Source organism: Pipra filicauda, unplaced genomic scaffold (genome assembly GCF_003945595.2).
Source record: "Pipra filicauda isolate LSUMZ 115617 unplaced genomic scaffold, ASM394559v2 scaffold36_size6622888_pilon, whole genome shotgun sequence".
Classification (NCBI taxonomy): Eukaryota; Metazoa; Chordata; class Aves; order Passeriformes; family Pipridae; genus Pipra; species Pipra filicauda.
In genome coordinates this window covers 4626294-4648521 of record NW_024104498.1, presented here as the reverse complement: position 1 = coordinate 4648521, position 22228 = coordinate 4626294, and the positions used below count along the sequence as shown (strand labels likewise).

General features: G+C 42.8%; 1 protein-coding gene across 2 annotated transcripts; it reads right to left on the bottom strand.

Annotated features, from left to right (window-relative positions):
- Window positions 1–372: 372 nt before the first annotated feature.
- Window positions 373–21099, bottom strand: AKR1A1 (aldo-keto reductase family 1 member A1). 2 transcript variants are annotated; one of them, XM_027747131.2, is made up of 9 exons: window positions 20955–21099; window positions 18612–18707; window positions 13214–13333; window positions 11323–11474; window positions 8603–8798; window positions 7991–8190; window positions 6876–6948; window positions 5845–5931; window positions 373–2243 (listed from the first exon to the last, which is right to left on the bottom strand). In XM_027747131.2, exons 2-9 carry the CDS (start codon window positions 18699–18701, stop codon window positions 2178–2180), a joined length of 984 nt encoding a protein of 327 aa, XP_027602932.2. In that variant the 5' UTR covers window positions 18702–18707; window positions 20955–21099; the 3' UTR covers window positions 373–2177. The 2 variants fall into 2 exon arrangements, with proteins under 2 accessions (XP_027602932.2, XP_027602930.2); XM_027747129.2 differs by having other exon boundaries at window positions 20969–21099.
- Window positions 21100–22228: the final 1129 nt, after the last annotated feature.

The window sequence follows — 22228 nt, the reverse complement described above, 5'->3', positions numbered from 1 at the left end:
CCCTTACCCGGCACAGCCTGAGCAGCCACCCGCAGCCTGCGCAAGGCGGGCAGTCCGTGGGCTCCGGCTCCGCTCTGCCGCAGCACACGGTCCCGAGCGGGCAGGGCTGACATGGCCGCGGCCCCCTCAGGGCACAGACCCGCGGGCTCCTCTGCCCCGCTGTTATTATTACAAGATAAAAGTTCACCGGCTCCAACCCCGCTATGTCACTGCACGCAGCAACAGAGCTGGGAGTGTGGGCTTCACAGAGATACAGAATCAATCTGCTTTTCTGGGGAATTTTTCCCAGCCCACTTACCCCTGATTGGAGAAATAACCGGACAAAGTTAATTGGGGCCCTGACATAAGAGAGGGGGGAAAAGAGTCTCAAAGTCATACAATGAGCGCAGAATTTATTCAAGATAAGCAAACAAGCAAAGGGACCACAAGCAAGGAAAGCCACTGTCCTTGGCAGGATGACTGCTGTGAGCAGTGCACAGAGTGCCTTCGAAGCAGGATTGCTTCCCTAATGACTGCAGCAAGAACCATATTCAAACTCACCCGTGTTTGATTAGAACAATCAAAAAAACCCAACAGGAATTTCATTTTCCTTAGGAGAAAATGTCCAGTCTCATAAAGAATCCTAACAGAGCTGCAATGGCTTTTTCCGCTGAGGTAAATTCAACAGGAATTAGAAAACATTTTACCAAGAAACTGAAGTTCCTTAAATTTTACCTACAAAGAGTGATAAACAGGTTTGTTCCAGTTCAGCTGCACGCTGGGAGGCCCAGGGCAGGAAATACTTGAGGAGGCATTACACTCAGAATGAACATGTAGCTTTACAATAGGCCTACTGTAAATGAGGTTATCAAAATTAAAGTATCTAATTCTTTACATTTTGAACTATTCAAATACAGAAGATTATTCTTCTGTTTGCTACTGCTATGGGAAAAATTAATCCTATTTTACTAAAATAAAGTGTTAATGTTGCCAAGGCCACAGAAGGTACCACCATCAGAGCAGGGGTAGGTACTGACACCTCATGCCCTTTATCTCAGATGGTGATTCATTAAGAGACTGAAACAAAATAAAACTGTGGTTAGAGCTGGAGTTCCAGCCCTGGTCAGCAGTGCATCATCACTCAGTAAATTAGTCCCTGCCAGAGGGGAACACAGAGACATGGAAGTGAGAAAACAGAGGCACAGAAAGGCAAGTGACTTGCCCTGTTACCATCAGATCAGGGATAGAGCAGGAAACAGGAGCAGCTCTCCCAGGCAGCAACCCAGCCAGCACCCAAAAGTGCTACATCAAAATGGAAGGAGCTCTCTGACAGGTCTTTGCTCTTACTGTATAGTCAGGAACTGATTTTGTGACCTTCCAGAACTCAGACTGGACATCTCTGGTAAAGAAACACTGGACAACATCACAGGAAAGGCAGGATGTTTTTCTACAAGACTTCCTGAAAAGTTCTTGTGGCTTTTGTGATAGGAGGATCAGAGCTATTGTCAGAGTTGAAACCCAGAACTGTGACAAGCAAGAGAGCATTGCCCTGAAGGCCTGCTCCAGGGTCTGCTTTTATTCTCTTCAAATCTACAGGCAAATTAAAAGAAAGAGAAAACAGAAAATTCTGAGTCCCACAAGTACAGTGAAGTGGATAAAAGTGCTGGGCATGGCTGGTTACTTGGGTTTTAATGAAAGGGTATGGACACAGTGCAACTGTAGCACATTTCACTTTGTTCCCTGTGTAAAAAATATTAATAAAGATATCAAAGTTGCTGGCTGAGCAGTTTTTTAGTCTTAAAATACTTTCATGTCTTCACTTCTTTTTCATTTTTTCCCCTCATGGTAACAACTAAAGTTTTCAAAACCGTTTCACAGGCAGTAAACCCAAAGTATTGCCCTAGCTTGATAATGACATGTTTGGAACTTGATTTAGACTCCACCACTCTACCTAATCTCCAAAAGATTTGATGCTTCCAGCAGCAAGCTTGTAGTCACTGTAATAAATCCACAAACTCTGACATGGAAGCTACATTATCTCCAGAAAGGAGGTCGATTAGAAACAGTACATTGTAGGTAAACCTGCTGAGGAAGGAAGGTTTAAATTTGGACAGTGTTTTTGACAAATTGTGGCAACAATTATTCTGTGGAAGGGCACTAAGAGGAGCATGTTACTTTAACACCTTATTTTCTTGTAGTTAATAGGGGTCATTGAAGGGGTAATGGGGGTGTCCAGCATCTCTGGCTACAAGCTTTCCGTCCACCTGTGAAGTAAACAAGACAAATGCGAGTCAGTAAGACAAAAATCCATTCTTACTCTCATTTTCAATTTCTCCATGGTTTAGATTTCTAAACCTTTTTATCTCAAACATCTGGGAGTATATTTTTCAGCTTAAACGAGAGCTGTTCCCTCTGCTCCCAAGTCCTCCAAGCATTTCTTAAAAGAAAAGACAGATTTCTGTAGCCTAGAGGAAGAGCCTTTCAAGCTGCAGAGACTTGAAGAACTAGATTAAGAATAGTTAAAAAAAGCCTTTTGCCTTGTAGCTGTTCCTGAGTAAGTGTTGTAACACGCACACTTCCAAAACACTTTACTGGAGTTGGAACCTCTGTTTCCACGACAGAGTTGCTGGGCTGCCAATTTTTAGAGATGGATAAGATGAAACACACTGGATGACTTGTTCAGGGCCACATACTGAGGCATTAATAGTGTCACTGCACTCCTTCATATAGCCCTTTTTGTTTAAGAACATTTCCACAGAAGACCAGCTTGTCCAGCTGTCACATGGAAATACTGAGACTGATATTTGCAGATCATAATCAAGCAGAGGCTCAGGCTGACCCAAAAGCAGATGTGGCCATGCAGAAGTCTCAGTTCCTACGTCCCACCTCTGGGCATTCAGATGCACAAGCTGCATTTCTAGTTGCACTAAATCCATTGCAACACCCCCAATGTGCGAGGACCTGAGGTAAAACCTCGTCTGTAACGTTTGGGGAAGTCTGGGTGCATTGGCAGAAGTGCACACACCTCCCTGGGTGACAGGTGAGCATCATTCAACTGCAACTTACATTAAGCAACTAATGACTGAATAAAAGTCATGTCAGAGAAATCACTGATTTTTATACATACAAATGTGGGTTTTATACATATAAAGGTGATGTTAGGGATCACTCAAAATGTTCCGGGGCCAGAGGGAATCACAGGGACTTTCAAACCAAGTATCCACTAGGAAACGCCTCCATCGGCTTTCAGTATAAAACCTGCATTTCAAAGCAACAACTGGAATTCCTGCTATTGAACTGTTTAGATGAAATGAGTCGCCTGGGGGCACTGCAGAGCACAGAACGAGGGTGTTACGGTTTAACGTTTGACTAATGCTCTGATTAAAACAAAATTAAGCTGCAATGAAGCTGTCAACAGAAGGCAGTCCTTAAAACTGCGGACAGAAGTGTCACAGTAGCTTCAGGTTTCCTCACGTCCTCTTGAGAGCCAACAGCTTTCTCGTATTCCTAGAATTCAGATTCCTCCTTTCCCCTCCCAGTTTCTTCCCCCTGCATATTTCTCCACAGCATGCCAAGACAGCAGCTGCCAGAAGCAATGTTTCACATCACTGATTCCAGTCTACCCCAGGAATTTGAGAGAAGGAGGGAGGATAAAATCAGCAGTGAACACACTGCAGGTGAATGGTAGTTTACTATCAAAAATAGGTCATGATGTGTACACGACCATCACTCCTCTCCTGGCTTGCAAGTCATTTAAGTTTCACTTCAGTATATTCCTTGGCCAATTATGTGTTTCCAAAAGTTTGGATTTCAGGCAGGTGAAAGGTCATTTCCAACCTCTAACTAGGTAATGAACAGTTAAAAGTATAAAGCAACTTAAATTGCCTACACGCAATGTAATGGCCTCTCCTCAGGCTTTAACATAACCAGGAAAAGAGAGGCACAACTATGAGAACTTGTGGTTATAGACCAGTGAAGTAAAGCAAGGAAGAACTGTCTTGTCAGATAGAACAGGAGCTCTGGTGTCACTGCCATATCACACTTTGAAATCCAGAACTGAATCTGTTAAGTCAGATTCATAAGAGAGACAGGCATGAAAGGTTAGATAGGAATTTTAATTCACAGTTGATGAAAAATCTTTCCAATAAGCCCAGAAGCGATGGGCAGGAGACAAAAGGTTCCACTAGAGATCCTACAGCTACAGAGCCGTGATTTAATTCTCCTCATCCTGCTTCTTCCTGTCTTGTTATCTGACAATATGGCAATACCTTTGAAGCCCAGCTGCATCACATCCACCCTCTCTCAAGCTGGATGGGCTACCACTTTGAACTGCATTTCATCTCTCCTTTGTGAATCCCTGTGATCCGATCAGGTCTCCCAGGAAACATCAGCTCATCCAAGTCAGGCTACATTCTAATGTGTTTTGCAGTTTCGTTAACAAAACAACTTTGTTTGCAGCCTAAGTATGAAAACACTTCCAAAGAAACACACAGTCAGCTGCAGGTGTGCTTGTCACTGCCACACTCACACAGAGCAGCAGCTAAGCTTGCCCTTTGGTGAACAGACTCCTGATCCATAAACACAGAGATAATTTTGGCTTCAAGGATGTGGGGGTTCATATTTATGCACACATACAGTTGAAAGTGTGGCCTTGAGGCTCTCGTAAGCCCCAGCGTGATGAACAGCTGGAAGTTGTAACAAGTATCTAACCTCGATATGAGACAGTCGTTCACCACACATTCACAACTTCTCTTTTCTAACTCAGACTTTGTCACTGATATGCTCTCCAGTATTCAAAAAAACCACAGTCCTGGAAAAAAGCTTTCCCCAAGGAACTCCTATAGCCAGCAGCCACTGACTACTGAAGAATAATCTCCAGGCAGACAAACTGCTGAAGAGGCAGGGGTATGCTTGACAGCTTCCAAATCTGCTGAGAGATTTCCTATATCTATGCAGTGTATGATAGCGAAGGGATAAATCACTTCAGATTCATTATAGCACAATTATAACAATTCATTATAGTTGTCATATGTTGGCCAGTGATGCACCTCTGCTGTACAGTCAGAAACAGGATGATAAGAAAGGAGAAACACTAAAGACAGGAGACAAAAAGGCACTGAGTATTTTTTTTGCAGCGAGGAAAAAAGAACAAGGTCCTTTAATATAATAAAAGAAAGACTAAGAGGACTTCAACACTTTACAAGGCATTGGTTTCTCTCAAAACAGAGAAGCATCTGCCAGCACATGAGGTAAGGTTTTGTGTGACAGTAAACTACTGATGCTGAAAGATGCTGCAGCTAATAGATTTGGGAAGAGAAATACAACATCCTAAGCCAAACTCCTTATATTGGAGCAAAGTCATTACAACAGATTCTGAAAGGGGGAACTTGCAGTGGAGGGGAGGGGACAAATTCCCAGATGTGACTTCCACAATGGATGTGGAGAACTAACAGTACCCTGAGTCTTCACTGATCTTGGAGGTTTATCATATAAAGTAGACAGTGACAGCTGGAACAAGGAGAACTTCTGGAGGAATGCCATGGACCTCAGCCTGCTTGGACTTGTGAACAACAAATCAGCAGGAGTTTGGTGAGATTTGAAGTGAGATGGGACTGACTTAAAGATGGGTCAGTAATGGGAACTCAGGAGAGGGCCACTAGTGTCCAAAACAGAGAAAAGTTTTCAAAGAGTTACCTCTTCTGTACCCAGACTTTGAAAAATTCTTTCCTCTTAGATAACCTAAGAAGACGCAGTGTTCTTACGAGTAAGTAGTTCTGATGGGGAGGCTAAAGAAAGAAAACTGTAAAACCTCGAGTTGTGGCCATATGCACACACCAAAAACTATGAGAAACACGAAAAATTTACCGTGATCATTGGCACAATGTAACGCCAGTTTTTATTCAGGCTTGCAATGTGGCTCATCTCCTGGTCTGTGAGGCTGAAATCAAACACCTGAGAACAAAAGCAAGAGGCTCTGATAAATAACCATAAGTTGCCATCGGTTTGTCTTCTGCTTATAAATATGAAATTGCAATTAAACTCATTGTATAACAAACACCAAATAAAGGCTTAAAGTCTGAGGTGTTCACACACCTGCCAACTCTAGGCCTACACTGTTACTGCATAGTGCTCTTCCACAAAGATAAAAGCAGTAGGACTGTTCCTCCAAGTAAGTGCTGCCTATTCAATCAATATTCTGTTCCCATGTAGATCTAAACCTCAAGTAACAGAATTTACAGGAATTTCTTGAGATTTCTAGCAGCACACTACGTGGCAGAATTTGGTTTAATGGCAGTAACAGCTACAGAAACAGCTCCTAACTTAGAAACAAGTATGTAACCAGCCAATCTTAATGATTAAGGGCTGAAAAAAGATCCTAAGCAGTGATTCAGAGACATCCCCCAAGATTACTTAAAGTCAGAGTTTTCAAATAATTTTTAAAGTGAACTGTCTCTACTTCAGAGCAGAACTGAACCACTCTTCTTCCTTCAGCATCGCTAGAATGGCAGTTTGCTGCAGAAATAGTCACCAGCCCTCACTTGCAGGACAGAGAAACTATTACTCATAAATAAGAACCACTGAACATCATTAGAAGACTCCCTTGTTCAATAAATTTGTGTCTCAAAAAAATTTAAGTAAAGATTTTTCATGTAGACTTCTAAAAAATACCTTCTGATAACAAGACTGTGCATGTGCACATCTGCACACACTCACACACTGAGTTGCTTAAAACCCATAATTTGTTTTCAAAAAAAATTCTTTACCCTCCCCTTTTAAGTGTGTTGATGAACAAGTATGAACCAAGTGTCTCAGCTTGTTGCTCTGCAAGTCTTAGGACAGTGTATTACTCACATGAAAGGGAATTGCTGAAACTCCTTTCCTCCATTTCAGCTTACCTGGAGATTCTGCTGAATGCGAGCAGGAGTGACGCTCTTGGGAATGGCAACCACTTTACGCTGCACTTGCCATCTGTTAGGAGGAGGGGAGGTGAGAGATTTTGTCTGCGTGTGCAGCCCAAGAACCATAAGTATTTATTTGGGTTGAGTAATAATCTGTGGCAGCAGAGATGCCACTTCTGTTTGTATGTGAAATAAAAATCCCCAGAGGAGGAGCGACGCAGCACTGCATGGTATTAGGACCTGGTGTGTCCAAGCTCAAGCAAGACAGTAGTCACTGGACTAATTAGTGAGGGGAAGATGTTCATGCCCTGGAACAAGCAAGCGAGTTTCAAGTGTTTTAAGCTAAAAACCCGAGAAAGAGTCAGAAAAATGTACTTAGGCATTTTTTGCAAGTTCTAACACGACAGCTTCTGAGAAACCAGATGAAAACCCAGATCCCTGAAGTGCCTGTCTGGTGGCTTGAGCACAAAATCTTGAACATGTTCAACTGGCAGGATAACTTGCTACTGCCCAAGACCCTGGTAGTGATATCAACAGATATAAAGCCAGTCAAAAAATGAGGACAGAAATCCAATTTTACTTTACGAGGTGCTGATCACATTCTGGATATCACTCAATCACCTTGTTTCCCAGTATATCCAGTTTTTGCTATATAAAAACAAAGCTACAAACAAGTTCTTCAGTGCAAAGGAGGAAGGTCTTTTCCTCACTCCCTCTTCTTGGGAACCCACCTGAATGCAGCAGCAAGTACTAGAGTGTTCAAGAAACTGGCCACACACAGATTCAGTGGGCAGCACTCACGTGGGGTACACCACTGCCTTTATTGCCCTCCTGCTATTTCCCAGAAGAAAAGGTAGTGAACTGTCCTAGACATGGATCCAGGCCCTAAAAGGACCCCTCTGATCTAGTCCATCCACCTGTCCTAAGGCAGGACAAACTCTACCAGCTCTCTAAGACAAGCACCAAAGGGAGTTTGCTTTTGGCACTCCCTGTGATTTTAACCCACAGCAGTGGGGCAGAACACATATTTAAGCAGATTCCTTCCAGCTTGCGTGTTTTGCTTTATTTAAGGCTGGGTCCCAAACACCACCTCTCTCACAACTGTTCTGTACCTGAGGATGATCTGTGCAGGTGACTTGCTGTATTTTTCTGCAATTTTTTTGATGCCAGGTTCTTCTAGAAGCACGGGCTCATCTGGGTGTTTCCACATACGGTCTGGAGAACCAAGGGGACTGTAGGCAGTGACAACCAGTCCTCGTTTCTGGCAGTGAGCAATCAGCTCGTTCTGAGCCAGGTAAGGATGGCATTCCACCTATTAAAATGACCCACAGAACAGATATCAACACAAAACGAAACAAATGGGAAGTAGAGCACAGCAGAACCAAACACATCACAGGAGCTCGTTCCAGATTCTGGAAAACCTTATGAGGATAAGATTTAAGTTAAGGTATAACTAGGAGAGTGAAGAAGTGTCTGGTGGGCTAAGTTTACAAGAAACAGAAAAGAAATCATCTAAGCTTAATGCTGGATTTTCCCCAGGTACCAAAACAGATCATACAACAAGAAAGGAAACTCTCTATGATAGGGATTCCTGTTACTCCTCACCATCTTTCCTTCTTACAGACTAAATTGTTCCTCTTGTGCGAAACACGTAGCATCGGTTTGCAAATTCTTTCCTCTTTTGGACAAATAGGAAAGGTATTTGTCTTCTTCATTCATCTCACCTGGAGCACAGCTGGTTTGACCGTAGCCACACTTAGCACATCATCGATCTGACGACTGTTGAAGTTTGACAGCCCAATGGCTTTCACAAGACCTTTTTCCACCAGTTTCTCCATAGCCTTCCAGGTATCCTTGTAATCGGTGTAATCGTAACGCATCGTGTTATCGGGGTTCTTCGGGAAGAGATTGTCCCCTCGCCTACAGCATCAAAGGTGAAGGGTAAGTACACATATCATGTTATTTACATTATGTTCTTCACTGAAAGAAACCTTCCCCAAAGTATTCTTAAAAACTTACACACAGTCTGGAGGGCAGAGCACAAACTGAGTGAATTTATCTGTTCAATTCCATTATATGACTGAACCTCTAAGCAGTTATTACACAGATAGTCTTCCTACATAAAGTTGTTATACAGCACTTTGAAGTAGTTACCTGGACTACACAGAACTGATAAGCCACTGTATACACAGCAGCAGCTCTTTGCACACTTGGATCCTAATAAAACAGCTGATTTAGGGAGCAGCAACTCAGAGAGTGGCTTTGGGTTTTCAATTTATTTCCAAGAGAGGATTGGTATTCTTTATAGGCTGTTTGGAGCTGCTACCAAAGGGATCTTGGGTTAAGAGGTATCTAGGAGAAACTGTATTCTCACAGAAGTCTTAATATGTACACGTTGGTTGGGTGTGTTTCCTTCCAGTAAGTCACACCAACACATTTAAAAAATAAAATTAAAAGTAATTAAAAAAAAAAAAAGGCCAAAAGAAACAAACGGACACAAAGAATCTAGTTGTGCCAGGTGACACCACCACAGCCAAAGGGCTGTGACTGGTCCCTGAGCAGTCCATGCTTGGAAGAGTATAAGCAATCCCAGTGGAAGAGCACTGCTTCATAACCACCACAGGACTTTGCTAGCTCAGAACTCAGACCCTTACATTGCTCTAACTAAGCAGGGAATGGTGTGAGAAATGGCAGCAGCTGGGGACAAGGGAAGATGGTTCTTCATGTCATTGATAAATCTAGAAACAAAAGTAACTCTGAAAGCTTTATCAGTTCCCAGCTCAGAAAAGCAGCCTCATATGTCAAGAGTACTGTGCTAAGTGGGGGTAATTTTCAAGACCTAGAGGCACTGTGATTTTCATGTGGAAGTCCTTTGCTCAGCTTCCCAGGACAATAGGCATTATAGATAAGCATGCATTAAAACTGTTAGGTAGAATAATGGAAAACTGGAGAGTGAGTGAAGAGTTTCCAAGGAGAAGAAAAAGGAGAAGTGCTTTATTAGAGTGTCAGTTGTGTCAGCGGTTGCGTAACATCAAGCAAATTTAAACATTAGTAATATCTAAACATACATCATTATCTGTGTTTCTGTGTCATGTGTCATTCTCAAAGCAATATTTAATGGGTCTTTTTTTCCAAGCAAATGAAAAGCAAACCTGTTTCACAACAGGGGGAATTTTTAACAGCTCTTCCTCCAGACCAAAAGCACTTCCTCATTCCGTTATGCTGAGGAATATATTTATACTTTGAGCATCTTTCATCTTACCATTAGTGTTTCACTCTGTAAAATTCAGTTCCTATAATCAGAAGGAGTAAAAACATTCTCAAAGCTTCAGAATGGACAGAGTCCCCATAAACTGACAGGGTCTTCCCTGTTGCCTGTTGAGTGAAGACTCCATGCAAACATCTGGTCAGGAGATTTATTCCCCTTGCCTTATTTTTGCTGATTGTAGTTGGGGGGGGGGACACAACTGTTTCCACATCTACAAGGAAATAAAGTATGGAACTCTGCTTCTCATGGAGTTGTAGGGTAATTGCATTTAGCACTTAACTGGAAAACTTTCTCATCTCTTATTTCCTCAAATCATAGAATTACTGCAACTGGTGTCATAAGAAGTCATTTCACTTCCTCCTCACATAGATGCCACCATGATACTGCATGTGCTTGGCCACTCCAGTACACTGAATAACTACTAGTGAAAAGTATTTTCTTCTTTACAAAGCACTTAATTTTCATTTTACAGATCAGTACAACTAAGGCACTGAGCAGTTTCAGTATTTCCTCAAGGTTACCACACTTCCCCAATGCCTAAAGGAAGACACCAGATTATTTTAACTTCTAATATATTTGAAACTCAAAGACTTTACCACCTCACAGGTAGTGTAAGATGACAAGCTTCAGTATAGAAACTTGTCCCATTAAGCTTTATTCCTTTCCCAGTTACCTAATCTTGGCACCTATGCCAAATTGTTACCAGTTTAGTGATCCTAATTTCATTACCTAATTGTTCTCATGACTAAAAAATTTATGTAGTTGCCTAAAGATTTTAAATGAAGACTTAATACTCATTTTCCATCCTCATCATTGCTAAATAATGAGAGCAATTATCCTTTTTCTATTTACAATACTACACAAAACCATAAGTTTTGTCTCCTCTACTGTATGTTTACAGACATGCTACAAATCTAACAATAAACAAATTCCCACCCAACTGAAATTCAAAGAATGAAATTGGAACAATTGTTTCTGTGAATGAATGGACAAAATATGAGTAAGTTATGTGTAGAAAAGAGTGCCTACTTGACAGTCCACAGGACCACACACCAAAAAACATCTTGCAGGCAGTATACACAGGAAGAAATTCACAGCTCAGAAAAAATGTCCTCAGGATATAACATAATATAACTGGGCTTTCTGCATTCTGTGCCCTTTCCACTTAGTACTTACTCAAAGGCATGAGGCCAGTGCATAAGGTACAGGTCCAGGTAATCCAGCTTCATATCTCCAAGTGTTTTCCTCAGTGCTGGCTCTACATCTTCTGGGTGGTGCTTGGTATTCCAGAGCTTTGATGTTACAAACAGGTCCTCCCTTTTAATAACCTTCAAGAAAGAAAGGAGAGCACAATTTACTGGAACGAGTTCAGAAAGAGAATTGCAACAATTACCCAAGTAGTTTTAAAACAAAGAGAACAATTGAAGTTTTTGTTTAAAAAAAAAGGTTAACACATGGAACATACTAATTAAACCTTTCGAATGTTCTCCATCCAATAAAACTGGATGGAGAAGAGCCAGAGAAATACACACACTGGCAGGTCCTAAAGTATATCAAATACTTCAGTGATTTATTAGAAGTTCTGAAAAACAAAACAATCCTTTCCACAAACACTCTTCCCAACTTTCCAATTCAAGGGTTAAAGCCACTACTAAGTGTGATGTGGTCAAAAGAAAGATTATTCAGTTTATTCATATGTAAATTTTGAAATTTCTATTTAACAATTCACATATTCAAGGCATAACCAGCCAACTGACTTTACTCATCACATGCTATAAACCAAGAATGCTTCTTGTGGAAAGAGCATGGGAAAATAAACAAAACTTTCCCCAAACCTTTGCATTTGAGTTTCCTGGCTGTGGAAGGAACACACTAAGAACTGAAAGCCCTGTACCATCTTGGAAGGGTAAGACCCATAAATAAAACAAATAGAGAGTTGGTTAACTAGATAGTCTAAAATGCAAAAGGGAGATCACAGCTGAGGCACAGAATTCCATCACAAAGGATGCTCCTCATTGTCTTATGTCTGACAAAATTTCACTCAAGTCTGTATTTTGAAGAAGCTGGAATGATTAATCCCTTAGTTTCTCTCCTCCAACCATTCAATTATTTCTGTGTTTCACACAAGGAGGTCGTGTTCAAGAAGAAAGATTTTTAAAAATTCTTTTTTAAAATAATTTTAATTTAAATTGTAGATTTAAGTCAGCTGGCTAATGTGAACTGAACAAAAGATCTATGCTTCCCTTTGTGAGTTACCACATCTAGTAGGGAGGAATCCCTGGGGCAAGCTGAAAACAGCCTCTCTCAAGCAAATCACAAAACAAAGAGATTGCCCTAAAGCCAAGGCAAGAGCAGCAGGAAAACAGGAACATGAAAACTTTCTTTCCATGGGCTCTGAGGCTGTACAGGTAATCCTTCTGGCCCCTTGGGCCAACAAGAGCAAGGGGATAAATTTAAGATTCCACCATCCATAGGAATGCCTGTTACATTACATTATACTTAGGCCTTGGACTCTCAGGCCCTGGAGTCACAGTTATTAAAACTTGACACACACTCACTGTTTAAAAAAAAGAAATCACCACGTATTTACTCACTCATATTTTACCCATAACCACAAAACCTACACTCACCAAATTTGCTGAGGCTACCTACCACTGCCTGCTAGACTGGAAAATTAAGAGTAACTTTCCACATAAATCGTGGTAAGTATTTTACGTTATAACTACTGATTCCGGGAACCCACAGTCTTTGAACACCCAAACTGGGATACTTCGTGAGGGGGAAAGGGGCAGGCAGGCAAATTTAAAAAAAAAAAAAAAAAAAAAAAAGGCATTTTCTGTAGCTTCCATCGAAATATTCCTGACAATCTTTTCTCCCCATGATAGCCAGGAGGGTTTTAAGAGCAGAGAAAGCCCTCTTTCATGCCTGCTCCTGGCTAAATAAGGAACAGCTGGGGTAGACCAGGAGGAACGGCCACAAATGTCAGCCTCACAAGTCTGCTTCCGGGTCACGGCTGTAAATTCTGATACAGCACACGCAGTCAGCACGGGGATTCCCGTGTTTCTACCTTGTTGGGCCCAACGCACTCCTGGAAGGCCTCCCCGATCTCGGCCTCGTTGCTGTAGGCCGCGGCGCAGTCGACGTGGCGATAGCCCACGCTCAGGGCGCATTTCACGGCGTCCTTCACCTGCAATCACAAACAGATTGTCCAGTGCCATCACTGAAAAGGGACACAGCACCGGGACAAAAGCTAAAAAAAATGTTACAGACTCAGTGAGCAACACTCCCCCCAAAAAAACCCCACAGACCTGCATAAGGTCGTGAGACTCAAAGCGCGGGATACAGGGCCCTCTGTGGCACAGCCCTGGGGGGGAGAGGTGATTGCTGGCAGACACTGCAGGAGTAACAAGGAAATGGGCTGTGCACACAGGACCATTCATACAGGAATGCACCAGGATAGAACAAATCCCTGTCACACTTTTCTTAGATATAAAATGGGCTTTAAGAAGCAGTTTTCAAATAAATCAAGGCTTCAGAAGACAAACTTTCTCACCTGACTGACGAATCCATGTCAGTTAAACCTGAAATATATCTCCTCTCGCCCAGCAAAGGAAGAGCCTGGTTTCTAACTCCAGAATCACCAGAGTTTGGGTTTGGTTCAACTACTCACACTTAAGTGCTAAGATAATGCTATTTTATGGCACATTTTTCTTTTGTGTCTCATTCTTACTGATTACGCAACAATGAAAGTTATACTGCTGGGATACTCCTGATGGTGCTCACGACTTCGCATTTTGCTCACATTGAAGGTGTTGCCAACAGCAACACGCCCTTTGCTGCGTATTGTTACACAAAAGCCAGAACGGTTGGGAACCAAGGCCCTATATTTCAAATTTGTATCTGCTTTCGAAAGCTCTAATGAAGCAGAAGCACAAAACATCTTCACATGTGGGCCTCAGATATGAAGCGAGTCCAGGAACCACAGAATGGCATCTTTGTGAGGAATTATAAGGAGCTTTTGAATAAAGATTTTTTAATAACTGATTGTGCAAGAACGAAGATTACTACAGGTGCCAGTGTAGTCATCATCTCCTGTTAGGCTGATGGGCATTTAGTAAAATCTGTTTCATTTAAGTTCCAGTGGATAGCAAGCACATGTTCTCTATGACATCTATCCACCTGAAGCACTACAGAAAGAGTACATCCTACCTGCACTGGGATTTCTATACATTGCTACTCACTGACCTGTCTCTCAAAACTGGGGGAGACTGTAAATTACTCTGGGTACAATGCTTGATGCAATAGGGCCCTAATGCATTTATAGAGATCACCTCTCTTGACAAGAGACTAAAAATGTATCCACAAAGGCTAGAGGGAGATTGGTTTCTTTCAACTTAACCAAAGTACCAGGATTTTCAATTTTAAACCTGACAAAATTAGTAATACCAAGTAAAGGCATGTACAGTCCTGCTTTTGGATGCTACAGAAAGGCAAAGGGGAATCAAATGTGAAAACATCTCTCTCCTACTGCTGGATTTCATTTGTTTTTCTTTTCAAGAACTGCAGTAAAGGCAGATACAGGATATTCTGACTGCATTCTTTGGCGTTTTGAGAGCAGAACTGGAATGTAGCTCAGTTTCCCTTAGCCAGAATGACAAAGCACTTCTATTACAGCAGTGAAGTGAACTATTCCCTTCTCTAGCAGGATGGTAGTTACAGTGCTCCTTTTGCCTGACAAAGGCATTCCTCAGAAGGTCACTACAAAGTCAAGGGCAGGGTAACTCTGAAATCACTTGAGACACAGTAAAGGCTTTTGAGACTCAATATCTATTCCCCAAAGAGATGAGAGTTGTGGAGAGGGACAGGAAAGGGAAACTAGCAATGTTCTATGTCTGCACTAATCCCTTATTTCCTGTGTCAGATTAATACTTTTTTAAAATCCAAACAGGCACAAAATTTGCCATAAAACGCAAGTAGGTACCGCTCACAGAAGACCAGAGATAAGGCACTAGAAACATGTCTCTGCAAAGTGTTCCCAACAGGAGGCTGTATTTTTTTATCAGCATGTTTTGACAAATTTCTAGCACTGAAAAACTGGGACTGGTCATTTAAATAAGGTTTGGATCTGGGAAAAAAAATCTGTATTTTTGTAAACTACTCTCAGCCTACTAAGATGTTCCCGTGTGAACTGAAAGTTCCTGTTCCACATAAAAGGCAAGCAATCAAGAGAAAACGTGCAAAAAAAAAAAAAAGGCATTTTTGGAGGGGAAAAAAATAACATATAGATGTAAGTCTAAGAAAAGTACTTTTTTTAAAGGAATTTTTGTATTTTTGAGATTATGTGCAGACAGATACACACATTTTGTGGTGGGGAACAGAGGAGGTGGAGATTCATGTGCCTCTGGCTATTTGGTGGTGTGCAGTAACAGTAGCCAAAGGATCCTTCAATCTTTCCATACATTCTTTAGTTTAGCCTGCTGATTCATGCCTTTCTTCAAATGGTTTGCTCCAAAACAGACACAATATTGCAGTCTATGTGATATTCAGATGGAGTATGGCCAGAACATAAGTGTTCCTGTATTAGAGTTTCTACATATTGCACTAAAATTTGCTGAAAATGAACTAGATAAGCAAAGCCAACTTAAGAGTTGGTGTTGCCTAAAAATAAAGGGGGTTGCCTCTTATCCTTCAAATGTTGAATTTAAGCCCCTCCCTTAACACATACCAGCAGCAGTGAATTTTTTGTGCCTGTAACCAGGATTCTCCATATTGCCTAATGAACTTCAAGAACTGAACAGTCTCTTCCGTAGCTGCAATCCTGTCACAAGACACTCAGTCTAACTGGTTTTCTGAGGCATGTGTTTCCTCTTCAGCTCTCCTGAAGTTTCACACAGAAATACAACTTCCCTAAGCCCCACGTCTCTCTCCCCCTCCACAGAGCCAGCCTCTGCCACTGCAGGTTAGACTGCTCATCAGGTGGGGATCAATCCTGCAGCTTGAAAGCATGGCTCTCTTGAGAGAACAAAGCATTAAAGGATTACAGATAATCCAGCTGCAACATCAAAGAGCCATGCTACTGATATTCTCGATGCTCTTGTCTGGATGGATTTCTCTTTGAACTCATTCACGCTGTCAGTTCATAAAACTTCTGTACTGTGCTCCCTTCCATTCAACAGGCCTCTGTCATGTTCCTATGGAAACATGTAAAACAAATTTCTCTTCTAGCATTTGATTACGTAAAACACAAAACGCCCTATTATTTTATAGGGTCTAAATCCTATAAAATCCTATAGTCTTCCAACATGGATTTAGATTCAATAATTTGTCCCCCCTTCTAAATATCTAGGAAACTAGGGCTGCAATGACACCATTGTAGTGGACTGCTAAGATCTGGCTACAGGTCAGGGCTTGCTTACAATCAGGAGCAGCAATAACAAAGAAATCACTCAAGCTTGGCAAGGAAAATAACTACAATGTGCAAAATATTTGCCTGAAATAATTTAAAAGCCATCCATTTCCATGCTTGCTTCTAATGCAGCCCTTGCACAAAGGAGCTTTTGACACATAGCCTCTACTTGGGAAACAGCTAGATTAAATACAATCAATGATAATTCTTCTGCTTCTCTGGGTTTTGGCCCTCAGTCTTTAATTCATAACAGCAATTATTATGCCTGAACTATATCATGTCCTTTTAAGGGTAAATCATTTGGATGATCAGCCAAAGTACCGCTACGCCTCTGAATTTTCAAAAGTGATAATCAGAAATTTATTTATTCCATAGGAATAGCAGCAACTTCTGTAACTCTGGTCATTCCTAGATTTTGCCTGCAATACATTCTGCAAGTAAGTCTTTGAAGACAGCAGATATTGCAAATAAGTGACTCCCAGTGACTTCTGAGGAATCCCAGAGAAGATGGCTGGATCCTGTGTGGGGTCCAGCTGCTAGCAGCACTGCTTATTATGGCAAAATCCTGAATTAGGTTTAAATTATGCACAAACAGGATCTGTTCCAGTTCCTTTATAAGGCTGCACTCTCCCCAGAACAGTTCATGCACAAAATAAACAATGTATTCATATTTTGTTTGGTTAGTCTCAGACATTTGTTTTGGACAAAGCACATTTAACTGCTCTGAGTGCACAGAAATTCATCCATTAAGTTTGTGCATATTAATAAACTTAATTAAGCTGTCAGTTGATGTTTTAAGTGGCAGAGCTGAACATTCACCCTCGTCCTCGTTTAAGAGGTTGACTGAGCTCTCAACCCAACTCAGTGGCCACATTAGCACAGCTTCCATTCCCAACAGATCCACTGTCCTGACAGCTGTTTGGACAGGAAAACCCACAATAAATGGCTCTGAATAGATTTAATTTTCATAGCTTGTTTCCCACCTTTTCCTCTAATCGGCACAAGAGAATAGCACGTCTTGAGAAGGGTTTTAACTTTCCCTCTCAGTCACAAGGCTCACGTAGGAGTAGCAGCGAGACACACATTTACTGCACAGACATGCAACAGTGCAAATGCATGATCCAGAGAAGCTGTGGATGCCCCATCCCTGGAAGTGTTCCAAGGCCAGGTTGGATGGGACTTGGAGCAACCTGGTCTAGTGGAAGGTGTCCCTGCCCGTGGCACGGAGTTGAAACCAGATCTTTAAGGTCTCTACCAACCCAAACTATCCTGTGATTCTACAATTCTTTGAATACCAGCTAAGAATTCCACCAAGCAGTGGACGTGGCCTTCCACAGGAAGCATGTACAATTTCTTCCCCTAAGAATTTATCTTTTAACCAAATGAAAGAGAAAGGAAAAGACAGACGAGGGGGAGAAGCATTCCAATAGCAGGCACAGTCCACAGCAGGCAAACATTCCCACAGACTGTTTGTAGTAACACGGGGAATTGTTTCCAAGTGTGGTGTTTGCCAATTCATTGCATTCAGAGGCAGAGTGAATGTCTAATGATACATGAGTCTCTTAGTCTAAAAGCTGGCTGACCCAAGCAAGTTCTTTGTTTTTCTGCTAACCATTGGCTGACTGCTGGAACAGGACTCATTGCAAGAACAACTACATTTCTTGCCTCCCAAAATAATGCTTTCTGCTGAGTCACCAGCCTAAGCCAGAGGGGTATCTGGTCAAGCTGGCAGCCTGAGGACTTATCAGTGGAAAAGCCCAGCATCACACTACTGCTACAGCATTTTCCCTGTCCCACCTTACTCATTGGTCTCTTTCTGGATTCATGTCCCAAAGCACAACTGCCTGGGGTCGGGGTTAACAAGTTTGAAGGGATCTCCTACTGCTGCTTTAATGCCTTAGTTGTGCAAATACACACATACATTCCACTGGCCTCAGTGGACACAAAGTCAGAACAACTCAAGCAAAGGATCCGAGCCTCAGATCTGGGGTCTCCAAAAAAAAGGTGTACACACCACAAAGAGTGTTGTGAGCACAATATTGTATTGTTCTCTGCTTACTTGGCCACGGTCACTTTTCCAAGTTCCCAGTCCCACGAGAGGCATCTTCTGCCCATTGTGGAGTGTAACGAAGTCACACGCTGCAGACATTTTTGCCTGGAGAATAAAAAGAACAAATGGTTTTGGAGCAATTCAGTAAGTTGCAAAAATTTACCTCTTCTGCTCCCAACAGCAAAGTTTTTTTTTAATCAAAAAGGAAGGGCTTACAGTGTGTCCCAACATCCTCACAATCTATGTTTCTGCTCTAACAGTTAAAAGACTGCATTCAGGATGAGCTCCAAAGCTGGCTAGCTGATTTCAGCAGAAGCTGAGGAAGTTACTTCCCAAGTTCTGCTGCATCTAAGCTTGTTACTGTTATGTGTTTAAAAAAACAACAAAGAGAATCAAGAGTGGAAACATGCAATGTTGGTTGAATATCTGTCTATATAAGAGGAGTGGATGTTTTCAAAGCATAGCATTCACACAGCATACCTTCCCAAAAAAGATCTGCCTTCTCTGTGTTATCGTTTTCCTTAGATAATTAGGTACCAGCCCACAGATGTGTTCACACAGAGAGTTTATATTTTCAATTTTTTTCTTAGCTTATCAACCCACTTTTTTGTAGATTTACAGCAGACACCAAACAGCACACTTGTTTTTCAGGAGGACATAACAGCACAGCTTGAGTGATCCTGACCTCAAGGCCACAGCACACCAAGGAGCTGGTGATCCACAGAACAATTAAACCAGAGTAGTCCAGGCTTCCCCTGTGCTGCATGTCATGCACAGGGTGGCCTCAAGGCCTGTTCTGTGGGACGCACAACCCAGGACTGCAGGATAAGCTTAGCAGCCACCTGTAACAGGGGAACCTGCAGGCAGCTCAAACTTTGTACCTGTGATTATGCCTCCTTGCTGTTATCTAAAAGAGCAGGAAGTTCTCATGCAAGCACCCTTTGTGTTTGACAGTAGAGGTGATGAATAGAGTTGTTTTCTTGTAAAAGAATTCCTAGGAGTTTGAGTGACCAAAACAGGGTAACCTCTCTTATGGACAGGGTCAGCACAACATGCTGCCCACAAATCAGAGGACGTCTGCACAACCTGGGGCTCCCAGCACCTGAAGGGATGCAAGATTATCAACACTTTCCTCTTTATAGGGTTAGCTCTCAAAACCAGCGTTTGAGGTGATACTTCAGACTCCCAGTGCCCTCCTTTTCAGGATTGATTGTAATGGGCCAACAGGTCCTGGTGCAAAACTACCATCACATGAAACTGATGCTCTGGATTTGCACTGAGTTAAGTCCAGATAATGGTGCTGAACGCAATCACTGGTGAACCAAATTGCAGGTGTACATCTGCTTTTTGGAGGAGGGGGGCAGAGAAGGCAGAATGAAAATGCCAACAGTATTCTCTTCTATTCTGAGATTGCACAGCCATTTTGTAGCCAGCTACATGCAAGTGGGTGCTTTTTACCTGAAATTAGTTGCCTAAATAAAGGCATCTCCTTACATCACGTAACACAACTAAAAACTTCAGGCTTTTTGGTTCACTTTGGCCCAAAATACAAATAAGACACCAACTGTAAGCTTTACACAACCATGTTATGCAATCATCTTAAAGGTAAGAGTTCAGCTCAGAAGACAAGGTACACATTTAATCAATAACTAGCATCAGCACATTTTCTAAGATCCATTCTGCTTCATGTAACGTTGTTGTATATTAACACCACTGAGAGATCAGAAATAAAACCTCTGGAAGAATGAAACACGTCAAAATGAGAGACACTGGAAGAAAATACATTAATTAACATTTTTGACTCAGATTCTTCTCTAAAATAGGAGAGTTAGGAGAACCACTGTATCTGCTAGCCATCATCATTTGGTTCACTAAAATGCTGGACGTCTCTTCTTAGGAGGGCAGAGACAAAACCAAACACAAAAGCAAACTAATTCTGGACAAGACAGATGTGGTTTTTAGCTTAACAATGCCGACCTATTGCCACATTCACATAAAAGAATTAAATCTCACAGTAATTCAAAGGCTGGGAGGATGCATCAATAACCAGAGCAGCGCGAACCACACCTGCGCATCAACCCAGGGTACAACTCATTTTTAACCAGAAGCAAGGGCTCTTCCGGCAGTAAAACACACATAGATACGCATAATATTAATACGTATAGCTATGCAAATAGGAACGCATTGGCAATACTTAAATCGCCGCTACCGAACAGCCGAATGCAGCGCAGACGAGGGGCGACCCTCCGTATTTCGGCTGCCCCCGGAGGCGCCAAGCGCGCCCACCTGCCCCTTATCGGGGACGGGGGCGATAAGGCGGCCCCGCAGCCCCCGCAGCGCTCCCGCACTCACCGCCTTGCACTCACCGCCCGCCCGCAGCGCTGCTCGGCCCGGCCCAGCTCAGCTCAGCCCAACCCGGCCCTTCCGCTTCCGCACCGGGAGCGGCCCGGGGTCGGGGGCCGGAGCAGCGCGGGGTGGCGGCTGCCAGGCCGGAGGGTGAAGGTCGGCCCGTGAGGGCTCGGCGGGGCAGAGCAGCTGCCCCCGGGCGGCGCTCGGGATCCCGCGCGGGGCCTGTCCCGGCGCTGCCGCGGCCCCGGCTCCGACCCCGCTCCCCGATGAGCGGGAACTCATCGGCCGCTCCTTCTCGGTCCGGGTCCCGTCGGGAAGGTCGGACAGCCCAGATCCCCCTCGCCCCGTTCGCAGCCAAGCGCTGAAGTGATGAATGCGATGGGCCGCGCCACGCGGAGGGAGGCGACAAAAGACACCCCTGGCCCCATAAATCCCACATGAAGCGTTTGCATGAAGGTCCCCCTGACTGCTGATTGTCTTGGCCTCTTGAAACCGTTTTCACTTGTGGGAAGACAGAATTTCCCTAGTTTTATTTGCAGCCCTAAACAATAGGAATCCAGGGAAAGTGCAAGGCCAGTTACACTCGTTTTGCTCCAGCTTTTGTGCCAAAAGGTGCATAAAGGGGGAAGAAGCTGCACTTCCCAAAGGAGTGGGGCGCCTCTTGTTGCAGGTGCCCAGGAATGCATTTCTTTATTTGCTCGGAGGTTTGCTCAGAGATTAGAGCAGGCTCTTTCAGCAGAGTGCTTTCTGCTGGGCAGGAACAACCCTGCTACTGGTTAAGTCAAAGCCTTCCACTGGAGCAGACTTCGGCCTGTAACCGAGACACTTAAACGCAACCTTAAAAAAAAAACCCAACACGTAGGTAGCCAGTTTTGACTTTTACTCCAGGCTTGAAATGAACTTGAAAAGATAAAGATTAGATCAGAAATAAGGCAATATATATGTCCGGTGGGGCTTTGAAGAGCCTGTTATTTATTTCCAGAAAGATAATTCTGCAGATTCGTTCTTTGCTGTTCTGACTTGAACTGCTCAGGAGGTTTAAAGGCACAAAGGTCAATTAATCTCTTGGGCGTGCATGTGACCAGATTTTTCTGTTGCACAGCCTTTTTTGACAAAATACAGGAAAGTGGAAGGAAAGTGCAAGGACAAGACAATAAAATTAACAGGAAATAGAAAATTTGAGAAAATGAAAGAATAAAGCGGGAGGAATCACTGCCGAGTTTCTTTTTATGGAGACCCTGTGAATCACAAATACATTTAAAAATCCACAGTCTTCA

Coding starts and splice junctions, on each gene's coding strand:
- AKR1A1 (XM_027747131.2), bottom strand. CDS start 18,701: ATGTCTGCAGCGTGTGACTTCGTTACACTCCACAATGGGCAGAAGATG. Junction 11,475..13,213: donor AGTGCGTTGGGCCCAACAAG/GTAGAAACACGG, acceptor TCTTTCTTGAAG/GTTATTAAAAGGGAGGACCT. Junction 8,799..11,322: donor CACTGGCCTCATGCCTTTGA/GTAAGTACTAAG, acceptor TTGATGCTGTAG/GCGAGGGGACAATCTCTTCC.